The sequence below is a fragment of the Callithrix jacchus genome, chromosome 10 (assembly GCF_049354715.1).
Source record: "Callithrix jacchus isolate 240 chromosome 10, calJac240_pri, whole genome shotgun sequence".
Taxonomy (NCBI): Eukaryota; Metazoa; Chordata; class Mammalia; order Primates; family Cebidae; genus Callithrix; species Callithrix jacchus.
Window position 1 is genome coordinate 69,861,001 of NC_133511.1, and position 26,119 is coordinate 69,887,119.

A 26,119-nucleotide genomic window follows, 5' to 3' on the forward strand; every position below is an offset into this window, starting at 1 on the left:
CATCCTCCCGAGCACTACAGCTACCTGGAGATAGACATTCTAGAGTCCTTTGATGTTTGAACATTTTTGGCTTTGCATGTTAGTCTTAACAGAATAAAGAGCTAATGCTTAGTGTTACTGTCAGACCCTGCATTTTCATTTAGACATGACAACTTCTCTAGGCCACAGCCTTAAGTCTCTTGCAAATTGAGGTTAGCCGTATTTCACTAACGGGATAAAGCAGTTCACCTAAGCTCCCAATACCAAGATTTGAAGACAGATCTAGAAAGGTCCTATGCCCAGACGACTGACTATTCTACTGCAGTCACCATAACTAGGCTCAAGATGCAGAGTATTAAACTTCTCACAAGCTCCTCACTTCCTTTCACACTCCTCTGATCTATAAGGAACACATTCTGGTATGATCTTTCAGACAAAGAAAAACACCCAAATCAGAGATAACACAAATTGTTTTCATGTATTTTCTTTAAATTGGTATCTTTTTAGTGACATTCTCTGGACTCCACGTAAAGATGTTTCATCACCAAATGTTTGTTTCCTAGCCTTCATGCCACTCTGCACTGAGTATCTTCTTCCTCCTTGCTGATAACCCTGTTTCTGGAGTCTTATCTCCATATTCAGCCTTCAGAAAGGGAGGAGGCTCTTGCCAGGCTTTGCCTTTGGGAATCAAATATGCATAAAGTGAGCTTTGATTAGCTTTTATCTTTCAGAAATCACTGTTTCCACCCTCTGGAGGTCCCATTTTTACCATCCCAAGTCGCTGCTTTGTGACGCTGGCCTACAAATTAGGCACTTCAGCTCATCCAGTAGTCAATTTTGGTCCCAGGCTTAAGCTTTCATTTACCATAGAGCCTAGGTAGTTCCAGGAGTCTGACCCTCTGACACTTCAACGCATCTCCTTTTCTTTCAAGGAACTCTATACTCTAAAGCCTTCCAATATTATCTCAAGAGTCATCTCATAGCCTACATGCAGTGGTAAATGACCAAATAGATATTTGCTTTAGGTCAATTCATTCAGTGATGCAAGAATATCAACACCTTGAAGGTCATACTGCAAAGAGATCGATTTCATTCAAGTGAGTGTTTTGGCTTGTGCTTGGTAAGACTGAATATTTTAGTATGATGTGACACTGACATTCTACAATTTCTTCTAAGGATGACTTATTATCTAACATCTAGACAGTGATCCTATTCCCTATTATATGGTCTTAGAGTAAAATATTGTCTTTTGTTTCCAGGAAAAACACCCTGCTGCATTTAGTGGTACAAGTGAGAAGGTTCACATACAAATAGCCATGATCTATTTTCATAATGTCTGCTCGGTACCCAGCTCCTTCCAGCTCACAGGCATCCCAGGGCTGGAGTCCCTGCACATCTGGCTCTCCATCCCCTTTGGCTCCATGTACCTTGTGGCTGTGGTGGGGAATGTGACCATCTTGGCTGTGGTAAGGGTAGAGCGTAGCCTGCACCAGCCCATGTACTTTTTCCTGTGCATGTTGGCTGCCATTGACCTGGTTCTGTCTACTTCCACTATGCCCAAACTTCTGGGAATCTTCTGGTTTGGTGCTGGTGACATCGGCCTGGATGCCTGCTTGGGCCAAATGTTCCTTATTCACTGCTTTGCCACTGTTGAATCGGGCATCATCCTTGCCATGGCTTTTGATCGTTACATGGCCATCTGCAACCCACTACGTTATAGCATGGTGCTCACTCATACAGTGGTGGGTCGTTTGGGGTTGGTTTCCCTCCTCCGGGGGGTTCTCTACATTGGACCTCTGCCTCTGATGATCCGCCTGCGACTGCCCCTTTATAAAGGCCATGTTATCTCCCACTCCTACTGTGAGCACATGGCTGTAGTTGCTTTGACGTGTGGCGACAGCAGGATCAATAATATCTATGGGCTAAGCATTGGCTTTTTGGTGTTGATCCTGGACTCCATGGCTATTGCTGCCTCCTATGTGATGATTTTCAGGGCCGTGATGGGGCTAGCCACTCCTGAGGCCAGGCTTAAAACCCTGGGGACATGCGGTTCACACATCTGTGCCATCCTGATCTTTTATGTTCCCATTGCCGTTTCTTCCCTGATTCATCGATTTGGTCGCTCTGTGCCTCCGCCAGTTCACACACTGCTGGCCAACTTCTATCTCCTCGTTCCTCCAATCCTCAATCCCATTGTCTATGCTGTTCGCACCAAGCAGATCCGAGAGAGGCTTCTCCAAATCCTGAGGATAGAAAAGAAGATTAGCTGATTGCTATTTTCTTCTCAACTAAGCTCATGGAGAAGGTGTTTAAATATGGTAGGCTGCTTCCTGTTGGGAACTTCACGAGCAGTTTGAGATATTAGGCCCTGTGGTCTCCAACTTTTGTAGTTCCAAAGGAATACTAAGAAAGTATACAACTCTAAGTCCTAAAGGTGGAAAATATAAGACTTATGACTAAAAGATACTTGAGCTGCAAAGAAGGTAAACCAACAGTAACGACGACAAACTGCTAACATTTAGCATTGGGTCATGTAACTCCTGGAAATATCCTGACATGAAGTATTATTGTTTATGTTTTATGAGGAAATAGGACAGAACACCTTGCTCTATTAACTGCATACAGTTACTTAAGCTGCCTTGCTCCATGTTTTGACTGGAGTTTGTAATACATTGTTAAGTTATATATTAATACTTTCTACTCTTTGTTTCCTGTATATCTTTTAAGAGGTAAATTCTAAAAACTAAATCATTTAATCGATGTTTCCTTAGTTACAAGATACTTCCCGAGTTTAGCCTCTAGTGATTGAGATGCTGTTCAAACTGCTGGTAATGTGTTCTAGAAGACTTACTTGTAAGCCCAGAAGATTTGGGAATACTTATGAAAGAATGTGGCCCCCCAAAATTTGTCAGGTCAATGAAGGAAAATGAGACAAAATTACCATGTCTCAACATTGCCTTTGTTGTATTCTCTGCAGGCTCGAGACATGAGGGCTCTGTGGAAATAAGCCTTCCCTTTCCACAGAAACACTCCCCAAACCCTGGTCCATCTGTAGGATTCCTGCGGAGAGTGCTACATCCTTAAAATGAATTGGCATAAATTGTGAGTTACACAATTTATAAAGACACTGACTTCATCCTTCTGATTAAGTGTTAACGCAATAACTAGAGTGCAGTTAATGTGAATAAAGTGTTTAGTTACTATGGTTAGGAAAAACTTAGAAACAAGGAAACACCTCAGAGAGGCCTCAGGAAATTGGTACCAAAAACTGTTCTCTTGGTCCCCCTGGCTGACATCCTTGCTCACTGGCTTAGCAAGTCCTTTAATGTTAGTGGTCCTAGGGTTGACATTTGGACCATGCCTTTTAAACATGCTCCGCAAGTTTATCCAAGAAAGAATAGATTCGGTAAAATTAATGGTTCTAAGATCTAACTATGGGCCCCTGTGTCAAGAAGAGGACACCTATTAAAGATTTAATACATGATTATAAGAACAGGGGGGAATGTGATATAGCTGGCCTAGAATTAGAACCTGTATAATGCCATTTTTTAAAGAACAGTGCTGTTTCCATTCTCACAATGACTGCTAACCTTGGCTTTTGTAAATTGCTAGATCATTTGCAGGATGCAAAGAGAGGTAAAGCTGCATACCTTTTATCTATCAGAATTGCTGGCCTTTGTTTCCCAGAGTAGGCACCCCAAGATCATTCCATCCTGGCGCCAAGCAACTGAAAATCTATGGATCCCACCCCTACCCAGACGATGTGTAAACGAATGCTAATCTTAGCATTTGTGAACTCCTTAAATGACAATCAGAATAGTCCTCTGGCCCTCGAAATGTCCGGAACCCCCTCACCCTCATCTCCGCCCAGAAGCTGATTTGAATCCACTGGCCCTCGGAATGTCTGAAGCCCCTCACCCCATCCTCTCCCCTCACCCCCGAGGCGATTTTACGGGTATAAAAGGTCTTGTCACCCTCTTTTACGGGGCCACGGGTTGGAGAGACGTGAGTCCTCCGTAGTTGCCGGCAATAAACCTGCAATTTGGCATACTTTTGTTCTGGTGTTGACTTTCTGTGCTAAGTTCAATGCAACACACTTCCACACTAAGAATTACTCCATTTTGCAAATGAAGCAATTGAGTTCCCGGAAGTGATATAATTGCCCAAGGTCACTCAGTGAACAACAATGAAACCAGGGATTCAGCCAAGTTTGTTTTTAAAGCTCAGAAGCTTCCAGCCTCTGATCTGCATTTTCCTTAACTGAGGTAAGGTGCTGAAAATTTCCTGGAGGTCCGAGTTGTCATGTGCTTAAAGTTCCCAACCCAGCAGACATTAGCTACACTATTTCTAAAGCCAGATCCAAAAGAAGTCTTCCTTTACACTGCTGTTTCCAAAGGAAGGACAAAATGTAACATTAGTGAACAGACTTAGATTTACAACTCCATACAGTCAGGATAATTTTGAATATACTAGGCTTTAGGTACACCAAATCATGTAATTGGGCATGACAGAAAGGAGTAGTCAGGCGCGAGGGAAAGTTCTGCATGAAACCGTAGAAACTGCTTTCTGGTTTCTCTTTGGCTAGTCGAAAGAATGGAAACCACTCCACTACTGAGGTATCTGGAATGTGTGATCATTTAGGGATCCAATTACACGCATCTCTAAGTTCCATCCTCTCACACCGTAATAAGTAGCTTTCCTTAAGCTTTCATCTGAGTTTAGAGAATGAGTGTTCTCCTATGATTGGGGAAACAATCATAAGATGCATCTTCTGCTTTACCTATCCCACCATGGTTGGGAATCAGAGGAAGACTTTTGGAATCAGTGCCAAGTATGTGCTCACAAGCTGGCTACGGAGCAGGGATGAAAGGGCAAAGCAGTGACCCAGAATGACCTCTGATGTGATTTAAAAATGTCATCTAGTAAGGTTAAACTGAGATATCTCGCTGTTCTCCCACAGCACATTTTTTTTTTTTCCTGGAGGAAAGTATACAGGAAGGAAGTAGACATAAGTTGGAACCCAATTTATGGAACTTCAAGAAATTCAGCCTATCATGTGAATCATGCCTTCATTCTCCAAAAGTTATGCAGTCTGTGTCAGATTGTAGAATACCATGTTCCTGTAATTCTAGCTTTTGTATATTGTCATACAGAAGTTGTGAAATCTAAATGTAGCCAAAGGACATTATGTTTGTCACCTAAACGTAAAGTTAAATAACTTATGAAACATACAAGAAGCCATGAAAATTACTGTGGCAACCTTTAAGAGTATCTTCCATATCTTCTACAGTGAATGCAGTTGACTGACAGCTTCAACTGCTGCCATCTAAACTATCACCATGCTTCTACTGAGGCCACATTTCCCAGAAGCTGTTCCCAGTGATCTAGCATGATAGGGACCTAGAATAGGCCCACCTAGGACTGCACACTTCTGACAGGAAACTGACTCCAAGACTCTCATATGGAACTTCTAAAAGTTTAGCGATACTTCCTTAGCCTCCCTCAATCCTTCACAGAAGTCAGGCTGGCATTTACCATTAGTTCTCCCAACCTCCTCCAGCTCCCTCCCTGATTCTCCTTCACAAGCATATTCTTCAGTAAAATACTAAGATGAGATTAGGCCTAAGATTGTAGAGTTTATTGGTTTCTTCTAAGTTACACTGGTGCCCCTGCAGAATAATGAAGTTGAGAGCTATTAAACAATTAATGGATAAGGCATGAGAACTTAAGGGTCTCCTAAGCAAACAGAGAAAGTCCCCTGCAATGATGCACAGCTGAGAAGCAGACTAAAGACAATTGTTACAAGCACACAAATGTTTGAGAGCTCAGGAAAGTGTTATTCTAAAGTCAGGGCCATATTTAGGAAAACCTGAGACACTGAAACACGGCACGGGAAGGGATGCCCTTGAGGATATTGAAACTGTAGATACCCTAAATGCTTTGGGCTTTCAGAGGTGACCCACTTTTCTCTAGTAAAAGGTAACACTTTGCAGCAACAGGGACTCCCTCAGGAGCTGCTCTCACCTCTTCTGGCTGCCAGGGTACGTAGAGTTAAAGACAGCATATTCTTGCTGAGAACAGGCAGGGCTGGATAAAGACGGAAGTAACTGTACAATAGAATTGTTTTTAGAGTTAATTAACAAATGTTCCTTAGCAAAGGCCCACCCTCAAGCCTGGAAACCCACAGCCCTAGGTGGTAACCGGCATTCCTATTTTGCATCAAAAGTTGCCTTTTGGCCTGCCATACCGCCTCTATCCTGTAGCCTTATAAACCCCAGACCCCACAAGCAGGTGAGGAGATGAACAGAAGAGCAGAAGAATGGCACAACAGCACAACAGCACAACAGCACAGCAGCGAGAAGAGAAGCAGCATCTGAACACCAAGAGGAGTTTGGCTGGAGGTGGTCACAGAGGAGATCGGCCACTGGGTGGCCAGACTCCAGGGGAAGATTGTGTTCACATTCCATCCCCTTTCTAGCTCCCCACACATCCCACTGAGCACACTAACACATGCTCACTTGGGCTTCAGAAGTCACAGGCTCCCGCCTCAGACACTGCTGTAGGGCTGGAGCCAAGGGGTGCTTGCCCGATTCCTGTCGTCCTGTGTGCTTTCTCTCCCATAAGGGGTTTGAACACACACAGCATCCAAACAGATGAGCAACAGCCTTGTCTCATGTCCTGCAATGGGGGTCAGGGAACTCTCATCTGGGGGCTTGTCTGGGATAAAAAAAAAAGTTAAAACAGAACTGTCAGATCTGTCTTTTCCATAACCCTGCCAACTCTTTCTGGTAATCAATAGGGATACTGGCTCCGTTGCCCTTCACAGAGGTCTGGCTGTCACATGGGACTGGAGTAAACCTTTGGGGCAAGCAAAGGCATCTTTTGCTGGAAGACTCCAAGACTGAATTCCATTGGCCAGGACCCCCAGACTTTGTTATGATATCTCTTCTTTCACAGTTTGAAATGGCTTCTATCTCTTTTCATAATGTTAACAGTTTTGCTACAACTGCAGCAGTGATGGCATTTGGCTCAGCCAAAGGTGTAGTTCAGAACCATGTGGTCTGTTCTTAGAAGTGCCATCCTGAGCCCCATCCCAACAGCTGCAGGTGCAGGTGGTACATGGTGCCTTCCCTCCCAGCTCAAGTGCCTTCATGTGTCCTGCAGCATGCACAAGCCACATCCAATGCCCACAAAGGGTGGGAGAAAACTGCAGCTGCTGCTGGGGCCCTGCATGGAGGTTCTTCCCCCACACCTCCCCCTTTTGCCCCTAAGCTGTGTTTTTTCCCTTCCCCATTTTCTTTTTTTCCCCTTCTCTAAAAAGAGGGCTCCTTTCCCCAGCACTCTTGCTTATGCTAGAAAAAGTGGAGTGACCCCTGCTGGCTAGTAATTGCAAATTTTGCAAGGCCCATTTGAGTCTTCAACAGATAAATGCAGACCCTGAAATATTTTTGTCCTTAACTCAATTCCAGGCTTCAGGCTGAGGCCCTAGAAAGGAAAACCAGATCTGAGGAATCTAAAGCTAGGTGACAGGCACCATGTAAACAGGCAGAACTGCTGACTAAAGCCCTGCTTCAGGGAAGGAGGCTGTGCTCCATGGCATGGATAAAGCCCAGGAAATTCAAAGGTTGCCGACAGCAGGGAAAATACAGACACAGGTAAGGGTGGCTAATTCCTGCTCTCCAGGTGCCCCTGCTTCACGGGTGCAAATTGAAATGGCCGCCATCTGTCTAGGGTCACTGGGACTTGGGAACAACAAAAAAATAAGAGGGAATGCCTTTCTTTCATCCTCACACAAGTTTTTGGTGAAAGAGGGAAATGAGCTATGCCTCTATTTTCCTTTCTCTGAATGGGCAACCAGCTCTCTTCATCACCCTCAGCTTATACTCCTCTGGAGTGTATCCTGAACCACTGGGTCTGCTTTAACCCTCAATATGTGAAGGAAAAATGCCTCATAGCCCTCTGCACATAGGTTTGGCCAAAGTATAAAGGACTGGCTTGGGCTCAGGAGTCATTTATTTTAATACTATTGGACCTTTTTATATAGGCATGAGAACAGGTGGTCTGAGGCCCCATATGTACAGCCTTTCTATACATTTCAGAGCAATCCAGAGCTTTGCCAACAGTGCAGGGTTAATGCAGCCCTCCCGTTTGCCATATCAGGAAAGGATGCAAGCAGCAATCCCAGGCAACTGAAAAAATTCCAGAGGCATTCCTAGCAGAGAAGCCAGCTCCCTCCAGCCCTGCTTCTCCAGGTTCATGTCAACCTCCCTATCCAGCTTTAGTTTCTCCTGCCGCCTCCTAGAAATAATCAGATTAGATAAGCTCCAGTCTCACTCTTGCCCCTCCAACAGATGCCTGGTGAATTTGGCCCCAGTAAGGTCCAGGTTCTCTTCTTTCTACAGAACTTAAAGCAAATTAAGGGGATCTTGGCAAGTTTTCAGATAACCCTGATATTATATATATGCATATTATGTATATTACATATGAAAGTCTTTTTAGAATTTAACCCAAATATTTAAGCTCTCCTGAAAAAAAAAATGTTAATTTGAAATCAAACCCTGGTGGACTGAGAAACAAGCTGCTCTGCAAGTGGCAGAAAAAGCTGGGGATGAGCTTTGTATCATATAGCATCAGGGAGTGGGGGGGGGCAAACTTTATCTAACTGGAAGAAGAGCGGTACCAGCAAATGACCCTGGATGGGATACCAATGAGATGGGAGACTGGAAGAGGAGACATTTTCAGCTGTGCATACTGGTGGGCTTATGTAGAATTAGGACCAAGCCTTGATTTTAGATAGACCAGGAATTTAACGAAGTAGATAGACCATGACAGACCAGTTTAATAAAAATCTCACTGCCTTCTTGGAAAAGCTAGAAAGGTTCTTGGTAAAGCACAGCTCTATCTCCCGATTCAGTGGAGGAACAACTAATGAAGGATAAATTACTCAGGCAGCTCCTGAGATCAGGGCATTGCAGCAATGGGCCCTGGAACCAGACAGTACTTTAGGGGACCTCTTCAAAGTGTCTATACCTCAGTCTTTTATAATAAAGATAGGGAGACAAAAAAAGCAGAAGCAGCTTTTATGGCCACGATGCAAGCCCACAAACCCCAGAATTCCCAAGGCGTACCTATTAATTGCTACAGATGTGGCTTGACCTAGACAGTAGTGGAGATTAAGTATTTTCCCCTAAGGAACAAATTAGTTATGCAGCCAGCAGGCTTTTCTCACCACTTTTGAACACGGCAAAAATGGAGGATCAGGAGGCTGAGATAATCACTAGCGAAGTCAATGTCAGGCCAAATTCCCAAGCTTGTGTCAGTTTCTAGATCTAGAACTCATTGAAGAGGTACCTGAAACCTTAAGTAGAAACGCCCTGAAAAAGCCCCCATTATGTACCATGATTATCTCAGCTCCTCCTCAGAGGCACCTGTGATACTTTACTCAGGCAACCTGGGGTAAGAACTAGACATTGATTACTGAACAGCTTGAGTTGACATTGATATCCAGAAATCAGAAGTACAGTCATGGTTCCTCTATTTACTACATAGACTAAAATAGAGTCCCTGCTTTAAACAGTGTTCATATAGCCTGGTTCAACAGATCCATTCACTGGTTGTGTTTTTAGACACTGAAACTTAAATTACTATACCAGTTTGTTTAAATAATGACCACACAAGATTTTGTTCTGAAACTGCCGTCCCCACCAAAATAGAAAGCTTTTTGAACACATGATAGAGAACTTGGCAGTTTATTGCTTTCTATTCTAGTTATATGATGATCAAAGTTCATATTCATACCGGATAGAAAATAGGACTCAATTTGCCTTGGGCACATTAACTCTACTGTCATGTGCCATAGTATAGTCCTAAAAGACATGGACCGCCTGAACATCCCAGAGCACATCTCAGTGATCCAATGGTATCATGTTGATTGTGCCAAATGAACACGAGGTGCTTTGTAAAGGCCTTAGATGAAAAAAGCTCGAGCCCAATTCCAGATGTGTCAGCAAGCCATGGTCTAAGATGCATGGCATGTGCATTAACAGCCATATCCAGGGGCAGTTACAAGAGTGGAGAAGCAGTCTTCAATTAGTGAAACTTGCTATCACTAATCGACAGGTTTATCAATTATCAGTTTCTTCCATGGGAAGTGGATAACCAGGTATCAAGTAGTATTATCACTTATTGCAGAAAAAGTGGCCCAGGATGAGAATCTCTTTAAATTTCTGTGTAGTGGCCAACGGTCTTCTATCTGGTTAGGGGCTTAGAAAGAGACCAGATGATTAAAAACAAGAAAGACTGGGAGAAAGGCATAAATTTGAGTATGTATGAATCAGGCCCAAATGTGAAGATTCTTGTATCTTTAAAAGACATCTACCCCATGAGGCACTGAACATTCAAGTAGATGAAGTGACTCCGCCTGGTGGAGTTAAGTAGATGAAGTGACTCCGCCTGGTGGAGTTAAGTAGATGAAGTGACTCCGCCTGGTGGAGTTAAGTAGATGAAGCGACTCCACCTGGTGGAGTTAAGTAGATAAAGTGACTCCGCCTGGTGGAGTCAGCTAGCCTTCACTGTTCAGCTCAGAACTAGAATGATGGCTTATAGAATGGCATCAGCGGCAGCAGAAGATCCCATGTATGGTTCCTGAAGCCCCGATGTATGGCTCCTCAAGGAGGCCACTTAGTGGCAGTTCAGATCTACATTGAGCCTCTATATTCTGGGAGGGCCAGTGGTTTCTACTTCCAGTTATGTATTTGTTTTGGGTGTGGGTTTGCCTTTCTTGTCCACAGAGCCTTGGCCATTAGTACTAATTTGATGGCTTCCAAATCCCTTATCTACAGGCAAGAGACCCCACATGGCATAGGATCAAAGGAATAGACATTCACAGCAAAGGATATGCATGATAGAATAGGGCTGATGACCATGGGATTCACTGGTAGTATAATATTAACAGAAGAAGCTAGTCTCAGGATATTAAGGATACCTGCTAAGAAACAACTAAAGCAGCATCTCACTGATGCAGAATGTCAGCCTTCAGAATACATTATGTATGCTTAATTAGAGATCTGTATGGTGCTGTGGCTCCAACAGAAGTACCATATATCAGAACCCAAGGAGTAAAAACAGGAACATCTTAGTCATTTCTGATAGTCTACTAGGAGACTGACTTCCCATTTCTGGAAATCTTGGCTCTGCAGGGTTGGAGATTCTGGTTCCCAAAGCAGGTTCACTGTGTGCAAGGGACTCAAGGTCTTGTTGAGCTACAACTCACAGCTGACATCAGGATACCTTGGACTACTATGCCCAGGGACCAAAAGGTGAGGAGTTGCCATACTGGCAAAAGTAATCGATCTTGATTAGCAGGAAAAGAGTGTTGCCTTTATACAGTGTATGAAGGAAGAGACTTAAAATGTGAAGCCAGGTGATTCACTTGGACATTTTTTGGTGCCTCCTTGACACATTGTAACTATGGGCATACATATGGATCATTCCCCAGATAAGGGTATAATTAAAGTATCAGTCCCCTCAGGAATAAAGAATTGGGGTCACCCCACCAGTTAAGCCACCAAGATTTGCCATGGCAATAATTGAGGGTGAGAAGAATTGAGTAACAAAGGAATGAGAGGAAGAGTCATGTCCTGAAACTACTTCAGAGAAAAGGGCTGTAGTTTGTTCTATCAGCCTTCCTCTAAGTGTCCCCTTCAGCAGGGAAGACCCACTGGAGCTATGAAGGAGATGCTCCTCACATCTGTTTGAAGGAGATCCATGCAGTGCAAGAAAGGACGGTGGTGGCTGTGAAAACATGCCTTTAAGGTTGAATGCAGACATATTGGATGGCCTCAGTTCCTGTGCTCTAGAAATACATGGCATTGTCTAGGCTCTACTTCCCTTCAGTTGTTTCTGACCAATCAATAAGCACAGAGCTATTAAGACAGGCCTAATCTTATGAGATACTGGACTCCTGATAGGTGCCCTTGTTCAAGGTCTCCATTAACCTTTCCAAAACATTCTTAGAGATGCAGACATTTAAGACCCTCCTTATTTTCCTTCCACCCTCCCAAAAAGGAGACTTGCACGGTGACCTCATGGCTCCTAGACCCCTAAGATCCCCCTCTCTCCATCTTCCTTGATGGCCTTTTTCCTCCCGCCCCCTTCAATAAGCCTCTGAGATATCTAGTTCCATCTTTATCTGTTCTTGGGAAGATCCAGAGAAGTCTTTCTTCCCCCACAGCAGTGGGTCCTTGGAAAGAATGAATACCTTTTATGAGTAGAGTCCTTTGAGATCTCTCTTCAAAGACTTCTCTCAAAGCCAATTAAGGAGGAATAAACGGATTCCCTGAGGTCTGTCCTGGGGAGATAGTGCTGCTCCGGGGGCTGGCCTGTCAGGGAATGGCTGCGCAGTCTGCTCTGGTGCAGATTCGTGCAGGCAGCCTCTAGCCCCTCTACTCCCAGGTCTACCTCCTGGGACACCGCCCACCCAACATGTGCAGTTCTACCTGCATCTCTCCACTGTGGACTTTTAAGAAGTGGCTCCCCACCTCCGGGTCTCAGGACTTGACTGTGCTGGGAGCCAGGAGGCATCCTCCTTGACCTGCCCGTGCCCCTGGGCTCCAAAGCTGTGGGAGCTAGTGTGAGTTGGAAGGTTTGCCTTAGGGCCGGTGCAGGCTTGGAGTACTTCAGGCTGGAGCTGGGGGCTGTGCGCTGCCCTGGAGTGTGACCCAGCCAGCAACCAAACCTTATGTGACTGTGCCCAAGAGCAGCGCGTGCAGATTCTCCTCAGAAGTGAGACTTTCCAAAAGGCCCATTGACTTTTCTGTGCCCTTTCATTTTTTTTTTTTTTTTTTTAAACTCTGTAGCTATGTCTCAATCCTGCCATGCAAGGCCTTACAGATTAGTCAGGAAAAAGATGTAAACAAGAAAAACAGCCAACTACGAAAGACAACCAAGGCAGCCAACAAAAATATGGCATCCGTCGACTGTAAGCCATGGCAAATTAAAGCAATTAATTCAAGAAAGAGATATTAAGAGAAAAACAACCCAAACCACATGCCTGTCAGAAGCCTTCTAACAAGACCTGGAGTAGCACGCATGAGTTTAGATAGGACTGAGGTTCTTGGTCAGAACCCAGAGCCCTTAACCTGCAATGTGTTTACAATGGTGCTAGGAAGCATCTCTTAGTAGGTGACTATCCCACCCACACTGGTCACAACCAAATCCAAGAGGATTCCACTTTCTAAGGGTTTAGAAAAGCAACGTGATTATGACATGACACTTTTGGAAGCAAAGCACTCAAAATGATTTGGTTCCAAGGCAACACACCCAAGTCCTTCCTGATAGAGACTAATTGGTGTACAAAATTCCTCTTAAAAGTTAAGAGCCAAGAGACAACTCAGTCTTGGTGCCAAAGAGTTGAGGATTCCAAAATCAATATCCCTACCCACAGGGCCACTGGAAGGCACATGCTGTGGTGAAGGACTATTCTGTGACAAGACATTGAATGATACTAGTGATTCCCCAAAATTGTTTGCTCAGGACAGTGTGTGCTTCTCTGCCCCAAAGAGTTACCCTAAAGTTTACTCTCAAGGTAACCCCTGCATTCAGTTAGAAGAGATTCATGAGTAGAATCTCTTAAGTTATCTGATTCTTACCTGGATCCCATTAAAAGTGAACATGATTGCTACCCTATCTCCAGTCAAAGGTTCAATTCAGGTATAACCTTATTAACTCCTTGGCTCTTGGTGGGTGTACTTCTACCTCTGTAATAAAATTCCACTTGGCAGGTTCAAAACAAGTGACCCTTGCTGCTAATCAAGAGACCTTCAAAGTTACTTCAAATCAACAGGAAGCTCCTGATACCACCTCTGTCATAGGACAGGACTTTGGTGCTATCCCACTTCAATGGGAACTTCCTGGGGATTACCCAGGTCATGAGGCGGCCCTGGGTGAGACCCCAGATCCACCCAAGATTCCTGGTGCTATTCTGGTCCAAGGAGAGGTCTTTGGTATTATTTTAGAGCAACAAACTCTTGGTATGAGTGGGGTGTTGTTTCAGACTTGCCAGTTCTCCTGTTCCTTCATATCCAATTGCTACCTTTAATGCTCTTTCCAAATGGCCTGAGCCCCAAAGCACTGTCTCATATGGACTTGCAGTCCAGGATGCTATACATATTTCTGCCTTTGGGCTCAGGACACATTCCTCAGTGATCATCAAACACAGAAAAATTCATTACCTCCAATAATGGCTATAAGCAATGTAGAAAGTTAGAAGTAGGTTCATATAAGCTTCCTGACAGCTAACACTCAGGGTTTCCCATTAGCCCGAGAGAGGACTCTTCCATGCTTTATTAGTGCTGCCCAACTTCCTGCTGATTTGCAGAAGCTTTAAAGTTCTCCTGATTTGGTTTAGCACCAAGAGTCACTTGTTTCGAGCCTGCCAAGAGGAATCTGGAGGTTATAAAGGAAAACAAGAGGCCCCAGAGGAAAAAGCAGCCCAAAGTTTTAGAGGTAGATTGACAACAAATGAGTAAATGGCCCCAACTCAGAATCCATGGACTACTGTAGATGTGGTCATGGGAAAGAATGAAAATTGGAATTGAGTCCATATCCTGTTGAAAATATACCTAAGAATGAAGAAAGCATGACAGGCATTAAGGTGGAGAAGTGGACACAAAACAAGAAATCACATTTAACTGATGTCAAAGGAAATTTCAGTGCTAATGTCCCAGAAGCTGAAAAATAGAAAAACAGATTGACAAGAGTTGAACAAAAACTGCAAAGTTTTCTGTACAAAGTAAGAAATGGCATTAAACATGTACACCTCTATCCCACTGAAACAAATGTGTCATTTAAAAAAATTCAGTATTGAAGAATTCGGCAAGCCATTGGAAGACAAGTCTTATAAATTCCTAAAAGACACTGGAAACCGTAACAACACTATGAGCTCCATTGCTACTGATGAGTTGTGATCATCTCAAGGGGAGAAGTCATGTTTTAGCATTTCAGTAGCCTGGTTTAGCTGCAATTCCATCCCATATTCTTTATACTCCAACATAAGTCATCATGCTAGCATATACACGATGAGGGTGATCAACCAAAAACTCTTGGTTCTTTACTTGGAAACTTCTCAAAAGATGGATCTCCAAGTTCATCCAAGTCTCTGAAAGATAGAAGATCAACACTGGAGCAAGCGGGAGCCAAAGATGCCCTGACTGAACTCTCAGAAGCCCCATCGGAGAATTCCTCCCCATCAAAGTCAGAGAAGGATGAAGAATTAGAGCAGACAATAGCCAGTTTGCCTTATAGCTGCAAAGCTATCCTCTACACTAAGAAAAGACCTCTAAGACCCAAGGAGAGTCACCAAACCTTCATCACTGTCCATCTTTGGAAAAACAAAGTTCATGCAACACGGTGGTTTTCAATCGGCAAACTATGCTTTCCAACTCACATATCAGCTCAGCTACTAACCAAGCATCCATCGAGTCACATGAATATCCAAAAGTTACAAATTCATTTTTATACCAACCTCGAACTCATCCAATACTGAAACCAAAACAAGTATCGCTCCAGGGATATTGGAGCAGTTGTTCCAAGGATTTGCATTAGTTGCCTCCAAGAAATAATGAAGTGGAGTTTTGTAACCAGTTACTGGACAGCAGCAAAATTTGGACTCAGATAATCTATTGCTTCAGGATGCAGCCCATACTCAAATTGAAGATGTTGCAACACAGTTGATACAACTTGCTTCAATAATTAAGTTCAATTATATAAAACCACAGGATGAAAAATTGCAAGTACACCACAAGCCTTGTGGCATGTAATATGCAGCAAAAATACAATCAGGAGAAGGGCACAATACAACAAAGCCACCTACAAGTGTATAAAATAATCGTGGCTCATCACTAACAAAGCAAAAGAACACAACCCAGAAAAAGAAAATCCATCCCATCAAGAGATTGGTGGAAAAAGCAGCCCAGTTTTAAGTTATCAATAAAATGATCAGAAATGGGAAACATTGTCCTGTATGCATGGCACAATTTGAAATTAAAGCTGTCCAAATGTCACATAATTTTGGGCAATTTTGTCAACATGATTTTCCTACTGTATTTGAGAAAATTTCTTCCTCGACCAAATTATGGAAACCACTGACTCAAACGAGGCCATTATCCAGCCCCAAACAGTATTTCCTACACTCAGATAAAATTAGAGATATCCTGAATCAACAGAGGACAAAATGAAGACTGAACCATTGGATTCACTCAGCTTATTTCATCTTGAAACAGAATCCAATGGGAAGGCATTCACTGATAAAGCTTATAATTCTCAGGTAGAGTTAACAGTGAATTCCAATCAGAAAGCACATCCTTTGACCCAGCTCTCTTCTCCTTCTAACCACTGTGCTAATATGATGGCTGGCAATGACCAAATACGGTTTCAGCAGGTTAAGGAGCAATCCCTGCATCAGAGACTGCCAACACTGCCCAGTATCTCTCATGAAACACCCTTAGCGGAGTCAGCTCTAACTCTGGTATGTAAATGTACGTTCAGGTGGAATTACATTGGTTTTTACCAGAAGTGAAGAGGAAGTCTGTTCATCCAGTGTTAGAACATCCGAGTTTTCCACAGTGGAGAGTGCACAGAAAAATTTCAATTATGCCATGAAATTCTTTACTAACCCTACAAAAACCTAGTGTCTGTAACTAAAGATTCTGAACTGCCCGCCTGCAACTGTCTTGATTGAGTTATACAAAAAGACACAGGCCCATATTATCTACACCTTGGGGCAGGACCAAATGTTGCTGCTCTCAGGGAAATCATGGAGAATAGGTATGGTCAAAAAGGAAATGCAATAAGGACAGAAATAGTTGTGTATACCGGTAAAGAAGGGAAAAGTCTCATGGATGTCCAATTGCTAAGTGAGTTTTAAGAAACAGTTAAGAAAAAGTTCTTTGTTTGGTCCAGAAGCATACAGGTAACCACTGTTCAATGCTGTGCTGGTGGTGCTCTTCATAGTATGGGGTGGCATCCCTCTTCCAGTGACTGACCGGCTATACACAGAGCTCACAGAATCTAAAGTCATACAATGGGCGTCCTATCAACTGAAGATGCACCCTCAATGAAAATCATACCTGTACATGTCAAGGAATTAATCCAGAGACCTGTGAGGCTTCATTCTCTTGGCTGTTCATGGAGTATGTACTTTAATGTCTATGTTTGGTAGAAGTCCAAGCCCCAAAAGATTTAGAATTGGTTCAAGCTCTCTTACATGAATAAAAGCCCTTGAAGGTAACAGTTTGGCTACACTATTAGCTCCAATTTATAACAGGATGCTCCAGTAGCTTACCTGAATTTTTCAGAATCAGATGGAATATGATGTTGTGGGAGAATGCCAGCTTGGCAGCATGGAAGGTCGTCCCTTCTCTGGGGTCACCGCTTGCCTGGACTTCTGTGCCCACCCCCACAGGGACATTCACAACATGAATAATGGAAGCATGGTGGTTTGTACTTTAACTAGAGGAGATAAGTGCTCTTTGGGTGTTACTCCTCAAGATGAGCAGCTCCATGTGCTTTATAAACTTTCAGACAGATGAATTTGGCTCCAAGGAAGGAATGGAAACCAAGATCAAATCTGGGGCCACTGAGGTCCTGACACCCTGCCAGAAAAAAAAAAGAACATGTTTCACTCAGCCTGTTTCCTGTTCTGGGAAGAGGGCTGTGAAGATGGAGGTTGTTGCCCGTAAGAGCAGTGGAGAAGAAACGTATTGCCCGAATCAAGCAAAGAATAACTCAACAACCAACAGTAAGGCTTGGTCACTGCCAACCTTAGGGAGTAAAACAGACCATGCAAACTGAAATACAAAGTGAAACCAATCCTGATTTTATCTTAAGTTCAGGCAACACTAAGCTGATGCCATCTGCTTCTCACCCAGTGAAAGAGCCATCTCCAGGCTTCTCCTGGTCCCCGAAGATTGCTTCAGCCACACCAGCTCCACTGAAGAATGTTGCAGCAGTCTTGTGCAGGTTTTCAGAAAGCAGCAGCACCCCCCACACTGCACGATGCCTTCGGGAAGACTCAGTGGTGCCAATGCAGCTGCTGCAGAAGTCCCTGGCACTTGACAGCCTGGTGACGTTGCTACTCTCCCACTCTGTCTGCTCCTGTGACAGAGCTTCTTAATCTGAGATTTCCACTGGTGTGAATGACTGAACCACTAACATGTCAGCCAAACCAGCAGCCCTCCTTCACCTCTCAAGACCTTGCCTCTTCTCCAATGGAAGATGAGCAGCATTCTGAAGCAGATGATCCTCATCAGAGGAGCCCCTATCTGATAACCCCTTGTCACCTGCTGAGGAACTGCCCCACATTGATGAGTATTGGTCAGTAAGCACCTCTTTTTGGATGCAAATATTGGTGGAGCGGTCATTGCACCGGCTCACGGCTCAGTTTTGATTGTATGTGCCTGGTGAGAGCTGCGCGTTAACACTCCCGTTGAGCATCCCAACCATAATCATCCAACCCACCTCTCCCTTGTCTTGTTACTAGCACAAAAACCTGAATAAACCCCAAAATGGTTTTGAGCTAAACAAGAGTAAGTTTGAGGCTAAGGAAGCTAAGAATAAGAAAATGAAGGCCTCAGAACAGAAACACCAGGCAGCTAATGAAGGTCCAGAATTGTCCTCAGTAAATGCATTGAACCAAATTTCTTCTCGTAAAGCATTAACATTAACCCATGACAATGTTGTCACCATGTCCCCTTATGCTCTCACACATGCTGTGGGGCCCTATAACCATTGGGTCTGAAGGTTTTTCTCCCCCTTTTAATGCCTTGCTAGTTCAGTGCATTTTTTCAAGGTGCTGTTAAAAATCAGGTCATTTAGTGTATTTTGATCTCACCCATTTCAAGTCTGAGGTAAAAAAAAACAAATGTGGTGGGTATTTCTGACTATATTTTGACAATTGGTAGAAGGTGCACATTTTAAGCAAAGATAAGTTTTATCATTTTAAATACATAGAGAAATAGGCATTAATCTTGGTAGAATCACTCAGTTTGGAGCTTTAAATTAACTTTACTATGAAATGAGTCATGTTTAGGGAATTTTAACAGGTTCATGTTCTATGATGTAAAATCAAGACACAGTGTTAACTCTACACAGTTTCTGGTGCTTAACCACATCCACACAGTTAAAGATAAGCTGAATTATTTCATGGTGCAATTGTCCCAACATCTTCCAATTATTGCTAAAAAAATTAGCATATTCTTTTGAAATAAACTTATGAAATGTTTTCTCTTAAAATATTTCTCCTGTGTAAAATAAATCGTTAGTAGTGGTTGGAGGCTGTTCATGACTTGTATTTTAAAAGCACCTTCTATTTTTAAAAGTAACTTGAAATAATATAGTGTAAGAATCCTATTGTCTATTGTGCATAGTTGCATACTAGAGAAGTCATTTGTCCTTCTGTATAGAGTTCCATCTTATTAACTGCAGTATGTATTCTAATCAAGTAAATGGTTTGTTCTTTTAATGGTGTCCTTTCACATTCAAATACTAGCAATGTGCAGTATATAAAAGAGATTGAGAAGTTCTTAATTAGGGAACTAGAAAGCATATCACCAATATTAACATTTTCTTTGGAACTAGATAGGTTGTTCAATAAGTCAGAAGAGACCAATCTTAAGTTTAGTTTCATCCCACCTTTCTAATACATGAGAGGTGTTTCCAAAAGAAGATGGGACAGAATAGGTTTCAGGAGAGTCAAATGCTAATATCTCAAGGTGATAAAATACAAAAATCAAGTAGACAGGTATTTGTACTGACATCTGATAGAATTAGAAAAATTCTTGAAATATTTTGAAAAGAAATTCCCTACTATGAAATGCCTCCCTAGCCCCAAGTCAAACAAGAGGAATGGTACTATAAACATGACTTTGTCCATTAAGAGCTAATTCATTTGCTTATCTTAGCATATTAAAATTGAGAAAGTAACTCATTTTTTCCTGATAATTGCCTATGTTCTAGGTAACAGGAAAATAGGAATCAAGTTTAGTCTTCCCATTTTTTCCCATTACTTTGACTCATTGTATTGCATAACAAAAAGGATTACCCAAACAACATGCTTAGAACAAGGAGAACTTTCAGTGAAATACTTGATTATGTTAAAATGCAGAGGTGCTGTAACATTGAAAGTGTCAGATTCCTGGGGAGTATGGAGAACCTGATGGTGCTTCTCCCTTGGAAATGCCCTAGGAAGCCCACAACCACTAACACAATTTTGGTGCAAAAGCAAACAGTCCAGCAGGCTCTCTAAAGTACCACTAATTGTAACTTATTAAAATAAAATACAGTGTGAAGTATCTGCTTTGAGCTTTTGACTAATCCAAGTAAAGGTATATGAAGAGATCGTAAACAAAATGTCCATTGATAGAACATTGTGTACAGATTTCTGCTTGTTGAAATGTAATAGGGTAATTCATTAACTTTAGTATTTGTGTCTTAGATTTCTATTTTAAAACATGTACATTTTTGTGAGCCTAAGGTTTCTTATACATGGAAGTATGTAAATAAGTGATTGTTTATTGCTACGGCTGCTTCAGTAAGATGCTTACTAGTATTAGATTATCAGGAATACACCCTTGCAAGATTACGTTTTAGATTTTAGGCCTTAGCTCCCACTAGAAATTATTTCTTCACCAGATTTAATGAATAAAGTTTTATGGTTCTTTATGCATCCTAAACTTATTGGATAGTCATTAATCAGTATAGGCTCAAACAGTGAATAGATGAGTTGATGCATAATCTGTCACCTCTGTCTTTGCATCATGACCTATGACACAGTAAACTTGAAAAACCCCCCTCAGGAATATTTTAAAAAGAAATAGCAAATTATCTTCAGAATAATCCATGGCAATGTATACAGTAATTCAAATTGATGCCTCTCTTATAGGTTTCTTAACAATCTAAACTTGAAAGATCAAATTTTTGGGACTATTGGGATTTGTGTTGCTTCTTGCAGGTTACCACAACAAGTATATGAAAATATCTAATATTGACTGAAATGTTTCCATTCCATTGTTGTAATTACTATGAATGGACTTCTTAAACTGATTACCCCACTGGGGGAACCAAATTGGAGTCCTACTTTGTTGGACTCTTTTAACCATTTACCATCCCATTTTCTGCCCTGTGATTTTTAAAAAGCTTATTCAATGTTCTGCAGCATTGCTATTGTATGCTGGCTACATTGCTTTTAGGATGCTCTTTCTCATGGAGAGAAAATAAATTTGTTTGAAATTAAAAGAAAGGAATGAGGGGCCAAGATGGCCAAATAGAAACACCTCCTGTTTTTGCCTTTGGGCACCACATAAACTGAGCATTGGTCAGCTTTTTTTTTTTTTTTTTTTTTTTCCCCCAAAAGTCACTGTTTCCACCCTCTGGAAAGTACCATTTACTCTCTAGAGGATCCATCTTTACTCTTCCAAGTTTCTGCCTTGTGACTTTGGCCTGCAAAGTAGACACTTCAGCTCATCCAGTAGTCAATTCTGATCCCCTTTCCAGCATCCCACCCATCCCACTGAACAGACTAACACAAGCTCACTTGGGCTTTGAGAGTTGCAGGTTCCTACCTGAGACACTGCTGCCAAGCTGGAGACCCGGGTTGCTCCCAATCCCATAAGGAGTTCGAGCACACACAGCATCCAAACAGATGAGCCACACCCCTGTCACATGTCCTGATATGGGGTCAGGGAACTCTGCTTCCTCCGGGGGCCTGTCTGCTATACAAAAAATAGCAAGTTAAAACATAGAACTGTCAGATCTGTGTCTTTACCATGACTCTGCAAACTTTCCTGTAAGTAAAAGGAATACTGGCTTTGCTTCCTGTTTCAGAGTCTAGCTGTCACGTGGGACTAGAGTAAAGCCCTGGGGCAGCCAAAGACATCTTTTGTTGGAAGACTTCAAGACTGAACTCCATTGGCCAAGACCCCTAGACTTTGTTATGGTATCTCTTCTTTCAGGATTTGAAATGGCTCCTATTTCTTTTATAACGTGAATGATTTTTTCTACAGACTACAGCAATGACATTAAATGATGGCATTTCGTCAGCCAAAAGGTGCAGTTCAGAACCACGTGGTCTTTCTCAAAGGTGCCATCCAGGGCCCCATCCTAACAGCCGCAGGTGCACGTGGTGCATGGTGCCTTCTGTCTCAACTCAGGTGCCTCTGTGTGTCTGGCAGCAGACTCAAGCCACGCCCAATGCCCACAAAGGGCAGGAGAAAACTGCAGCTGCCTCTGGGGCCCTGCATGGAGGTTCTTCCCCTAGATCTTTTTGCCCCCTATGCTGTGTTTCTTTCCCATACCCATTTTCTTTTTCCTCCTCCTCCTCTAAGTGAGGGGGTTCCTTTCCCCAGCACTCTGCTTGTGATAGAAAAAAAAATGAAGGAGTGACCCCTGCTGGCTAATAATTGCAAATTTGGCAGGGCCCATTTGAGACTAACATAAATGCAGCCTCTGAAATATTTTGTCCTAAACTCAATTCCAGGCTTCAGGCTGAGGCCCTAGAAAGAAAAAACAGATCTAAGGAATCCAAAGCCAGGTGGACAGATACAATGTAAACAGGCAGAACATATTCCTATCGACTAAACCCCTGCTTCATGGAAGGAGGCCATGCTCCATGGCATGGATAAGGCCCAGGAAAGACAAGGTTGCCAACAGCAGAGAAAATAAAGACACAGGTAAGGATGGATAATTCCTATTCCCTAGGTGATCTGTTTCACAGTTGCAGGTTGCAATGGCTCCCATGGGTGGCATCTGTCGGGGGTCACTGGGACTTGGGGACAAAAAAACCCAAAAAAATAGGAATGCCTTTCTTCCTCACACCCCACATTTTTGCTGAAAGGAAATGAGGAATGCCTCTTTCTCTTTCAGAATGGGCAACCAGCTCACTTTACCTTCCCCAGCTTATGCTCCTCTGGTGTGTATCCTGAACCATAGAGACTGCTTTAACACTGTACCTGGAGAACAAAATGCCTCTAACCCTCTGCACAAAGGTTTGGCCTAATTATAAAGGACTGGCTTGGCCTCAGGGGTCATTTGTTTCAATACTATTGGGCAGTTGGACCTTTTTATATAGGCATGAGGACATATGGTCTGAGGCTCCATATGTACAGCTTTTGTATGCCTTGCAGGTAATGTAGAGATTTGCCAGCAGTGTAGAGCTAATGCAGCCCTCCTGTGTGCCATCTAAGGAAAGGTCAAAGGGCCATCCCAAAAAACGAATGAATTCCAGAGGCACCTCCAACAGAGAAGCCAGCTCCCTCCAGTCCTGCTCCTCCAGATCCATGCCAACCTCCCTATCCAGCTTCAGTCTCTCCTGCCCCCTCCTAGAAATCCTCACATTAGACAAGCCCCAGTCTCACTCTTGCCCCTCCAACAGATGGCTGGTGAATTTGGCTCCAGTAAGGTTCAGGTCCTATTCTTCCTATAGAAATGAAAGAAAATTAAGCAAGCTTACTGATAACTGACATTCTCTATGTTATACATATACATATTAGGGAGGCATAGAGGGAGGAAGGAATGGGGGGGGCTTTTTAGAATATAACCAAACTAAGCTCTCTTGAAAAAAAAAGTTATTTGAAATCAAACCCGATGGACACTGAGAAGCAAGGTGCTCTGCCAGAGGCAGAAAAATTTGAGGATGAGCTTTTTATCACATAACATCAGGGAGGAATGCAAACTTTATCCACCTTGAAAAGCAGTACCAGCAAATGACCATGGATGGGATTCCAATGACTAGAGGAGACTGGAAGAGGACACATTTTTAGGTGTGCATAATGGAGGGCTTATGTAGAACTAGGATGAGGCCTCAATTATACACCAGGAATTTAATAAAAATCAATTTCATTAAATTCTTGGTCTATCATGGTCTAACTTTTGAAAAGGCTAGAAAGGCTCTTGGTAAAGCACAGCTATCTCCTGTTTCAGTTGAGGAATTAGGAAGGATAAATTACTCAGGCAGCCCCTGTTATCAGGAGGACATTGCAGAAATGGGTCCTGGGACCAGATAGTACTTTAGAGAACCTCTGGAAAGTGGCTACCTCAGCCTTTCACAAGATAGGGAGACACAAAAAAGCAGAAGCAGCTTTTATGGCCACCATGCAAGCCCATAAGCCCCAGAATTCCCAAGGCACACCTAGTAATTTCTACAGATGCGGCAAGAACAGTTACCTCTTCTGAAGTTTAACCACTCCTGTATGAGGAGTAATTTCTTTCACCAGGGTGAAACAGCTCAGGGTACAATGTTAGTATGTTTCACTTATTGTCATATATTTGGCACTAGATTCTTTCCTTGTATCATACACATGTTTAACCCATGCATACTTAACCTTATAGAACTATTTCTCTTGCCTGGCAGCCAAAATCCAAGCGATCAAGCAACTGGAATCTCAGACAATAGCTCTTTTGCCAGGGAGCCTTAAACAAACCTCTGGGAGGAATCTGACTGTTTCCCCTTAAACTCTACTACTTGTCAAGCAGAAAGTAGCTAAGATTGGTTATTATCCATATTCTAATTGCAGTTAGATATGCCTCTTCAGAGGGGAAAATGATACAGACAAGAGACAGGGAAATACTGGGTAGAAGAGGGCAGTTCCCCAGCAAAGGCACTATTCTGTCCAGCTTGGAAACCTATGGCCATAATATAGGAACAGGTATTCCCATTTTCATGCCTCAAAGTTGCCTTTTGGCCTGCCATGCCCCCTATCCTATACCTACATAAGCCCCAGAACTCCAGGTTTACAAACAGATGAGCAGATGAACATAAGCAGACAAGATGAACAGAACAGCAGAAAAAAGGAAGAGTATGGCAAAGAGAAAAGGAACATAGGAACTCAGGAGTTTGGTGGAGGTAGTCAGAGATTGGCTACTGGATGGTCAGACTCAAGATTATCTTCCCACTCCATCCCCTTTTCCAGCTCCCCAACCATCCAGCTGAGAGCCACATCCACCACTCAAAACCCCCACATTTATCCTTCAAGTTTGTGTGCAACCCAATTTTTTCTGGATGCCAGACAAGAGCTCAGGATATGGAAAGCTGTCACAGTGACCCTCTGCTCTTGCAAAAAGGCACAGGGTCCACTGAGCTGTTTAACACTTAAGCCGTCTGCAGATAGCAAGGATAAAATGTATTGTAGCACATCCACTTGGGCTTTGGGAGTTGCAGGTTCCTGCCCTATAGGCTGCTGTGAGGCTGGAGCACTGGGTCCTGTGCTGCCCATCTGCATGCTCCTCATCCTGTAAGCTAAGTGTGCATGGTAGTTGAAAAGATGAGCCACACCCCTGTCCCATGTCTTGCAATGGGGGCTGGGGAGATTTGTTTCACTAGGATGGCTCTTGTAAGTCTGTAGTAGTGATGGCCAGTGCTCAGCAAAGCAAAATACTTAGATTTCTCTGGAAGAAGATAGAGGAAGAGGGAAGGGAACCTGTTATGATAGACATAAGGGCAGAAGAGCCAGAAGATTATGTCCAATGGGAGAACCCAGAGGACAGTGTTCACCAAGGCCATCATAAATGATCTGATGACATGGACAGCAACACTACTAAGTTTTCCTCGGGCCAGAACACATGGCAGCAGGGGTAGTCAGTCACAGTCTTATTAATACCTATTGGGATAAAGGAGCTATAGTGAAGCCAGGTGTTAACACTTAACATGAAGGAGGTGGCTGCAGTTCTGTAAGAGCTGGCAAGGTTGCAGGAGATGCTAAGGGAGCTTGACCCGGATAGTTGTGGAGATTGTTAAGTATTGTCCACCAAGGACCAAGTTAGATATGCAACCAGCAAGGCTCTGCTCACCACTTATGAGCAAGACAAAAATGGAGGATCAGGAGGCTGAGATAATCACTAGTGAAGTCAATGTCAGGCCCAATTCCCAAACTTGTGTCAGTTTCTAGATCTAGAACTCATTGAAGAGGTACCTGAATCCTTAAGTAGAAAAGCCCTGAAAAAGCCCCCATTATGTACCATGATTATCTCAGCTCCTCCTCAAAGGTGTCTGTGATACTTTACTCAGGCAACTGTACTTTGGGGTAAGAACTAGACATTGATGATTACTGAACAGTTTGAGTTGACAATGATATCCGGAAATCAGAAGTAT

The 26,119-nt window shown here is 43.0% G+C and overlaps 1 protein-coding gene and 2 pseudogenes across 1 annotated transcript; all 3 read left to right on the forward strand.

Annotated features, from left to right (window-relative positions):
- The first annotated feature begins 1,289 nt into the window (after positions 1–1,289).
- Positions 1,290–4,018, forward strand: LOC100402270 (olfactory receptor 52M1). The gene has a single exon (XM_002754882.6). It carries the CDS (start codon positions 1,296–1,298, stop codon positions 2,247–2,249), a length of 954 nt encoding a protein of 317 aa, XP_002754928.4. The 5' UTR covers positions 1,290–1,295; the 3' UTR covers positions 2,250–4,018.
- An 8,820-nt stretch (positions 4,019–12,838) lies between these two features.
- Positions 12,839–14,507, forward strand: LOC144576444 (methylcytosine dioxygenase TET1 pseudogene; annotated as a pseudogene).
- Positions 14,508–14,512: 5 nt separating this feature from the next.
- LOC100402631 (methylcytosine dioxygenase TET1 pseudogene) lies at positions 14,513–18,775 on the forward strand (annotated as a pseudogene).
- Positions 18,776–26,119: the final 7,344 nt, after the last annotated feature.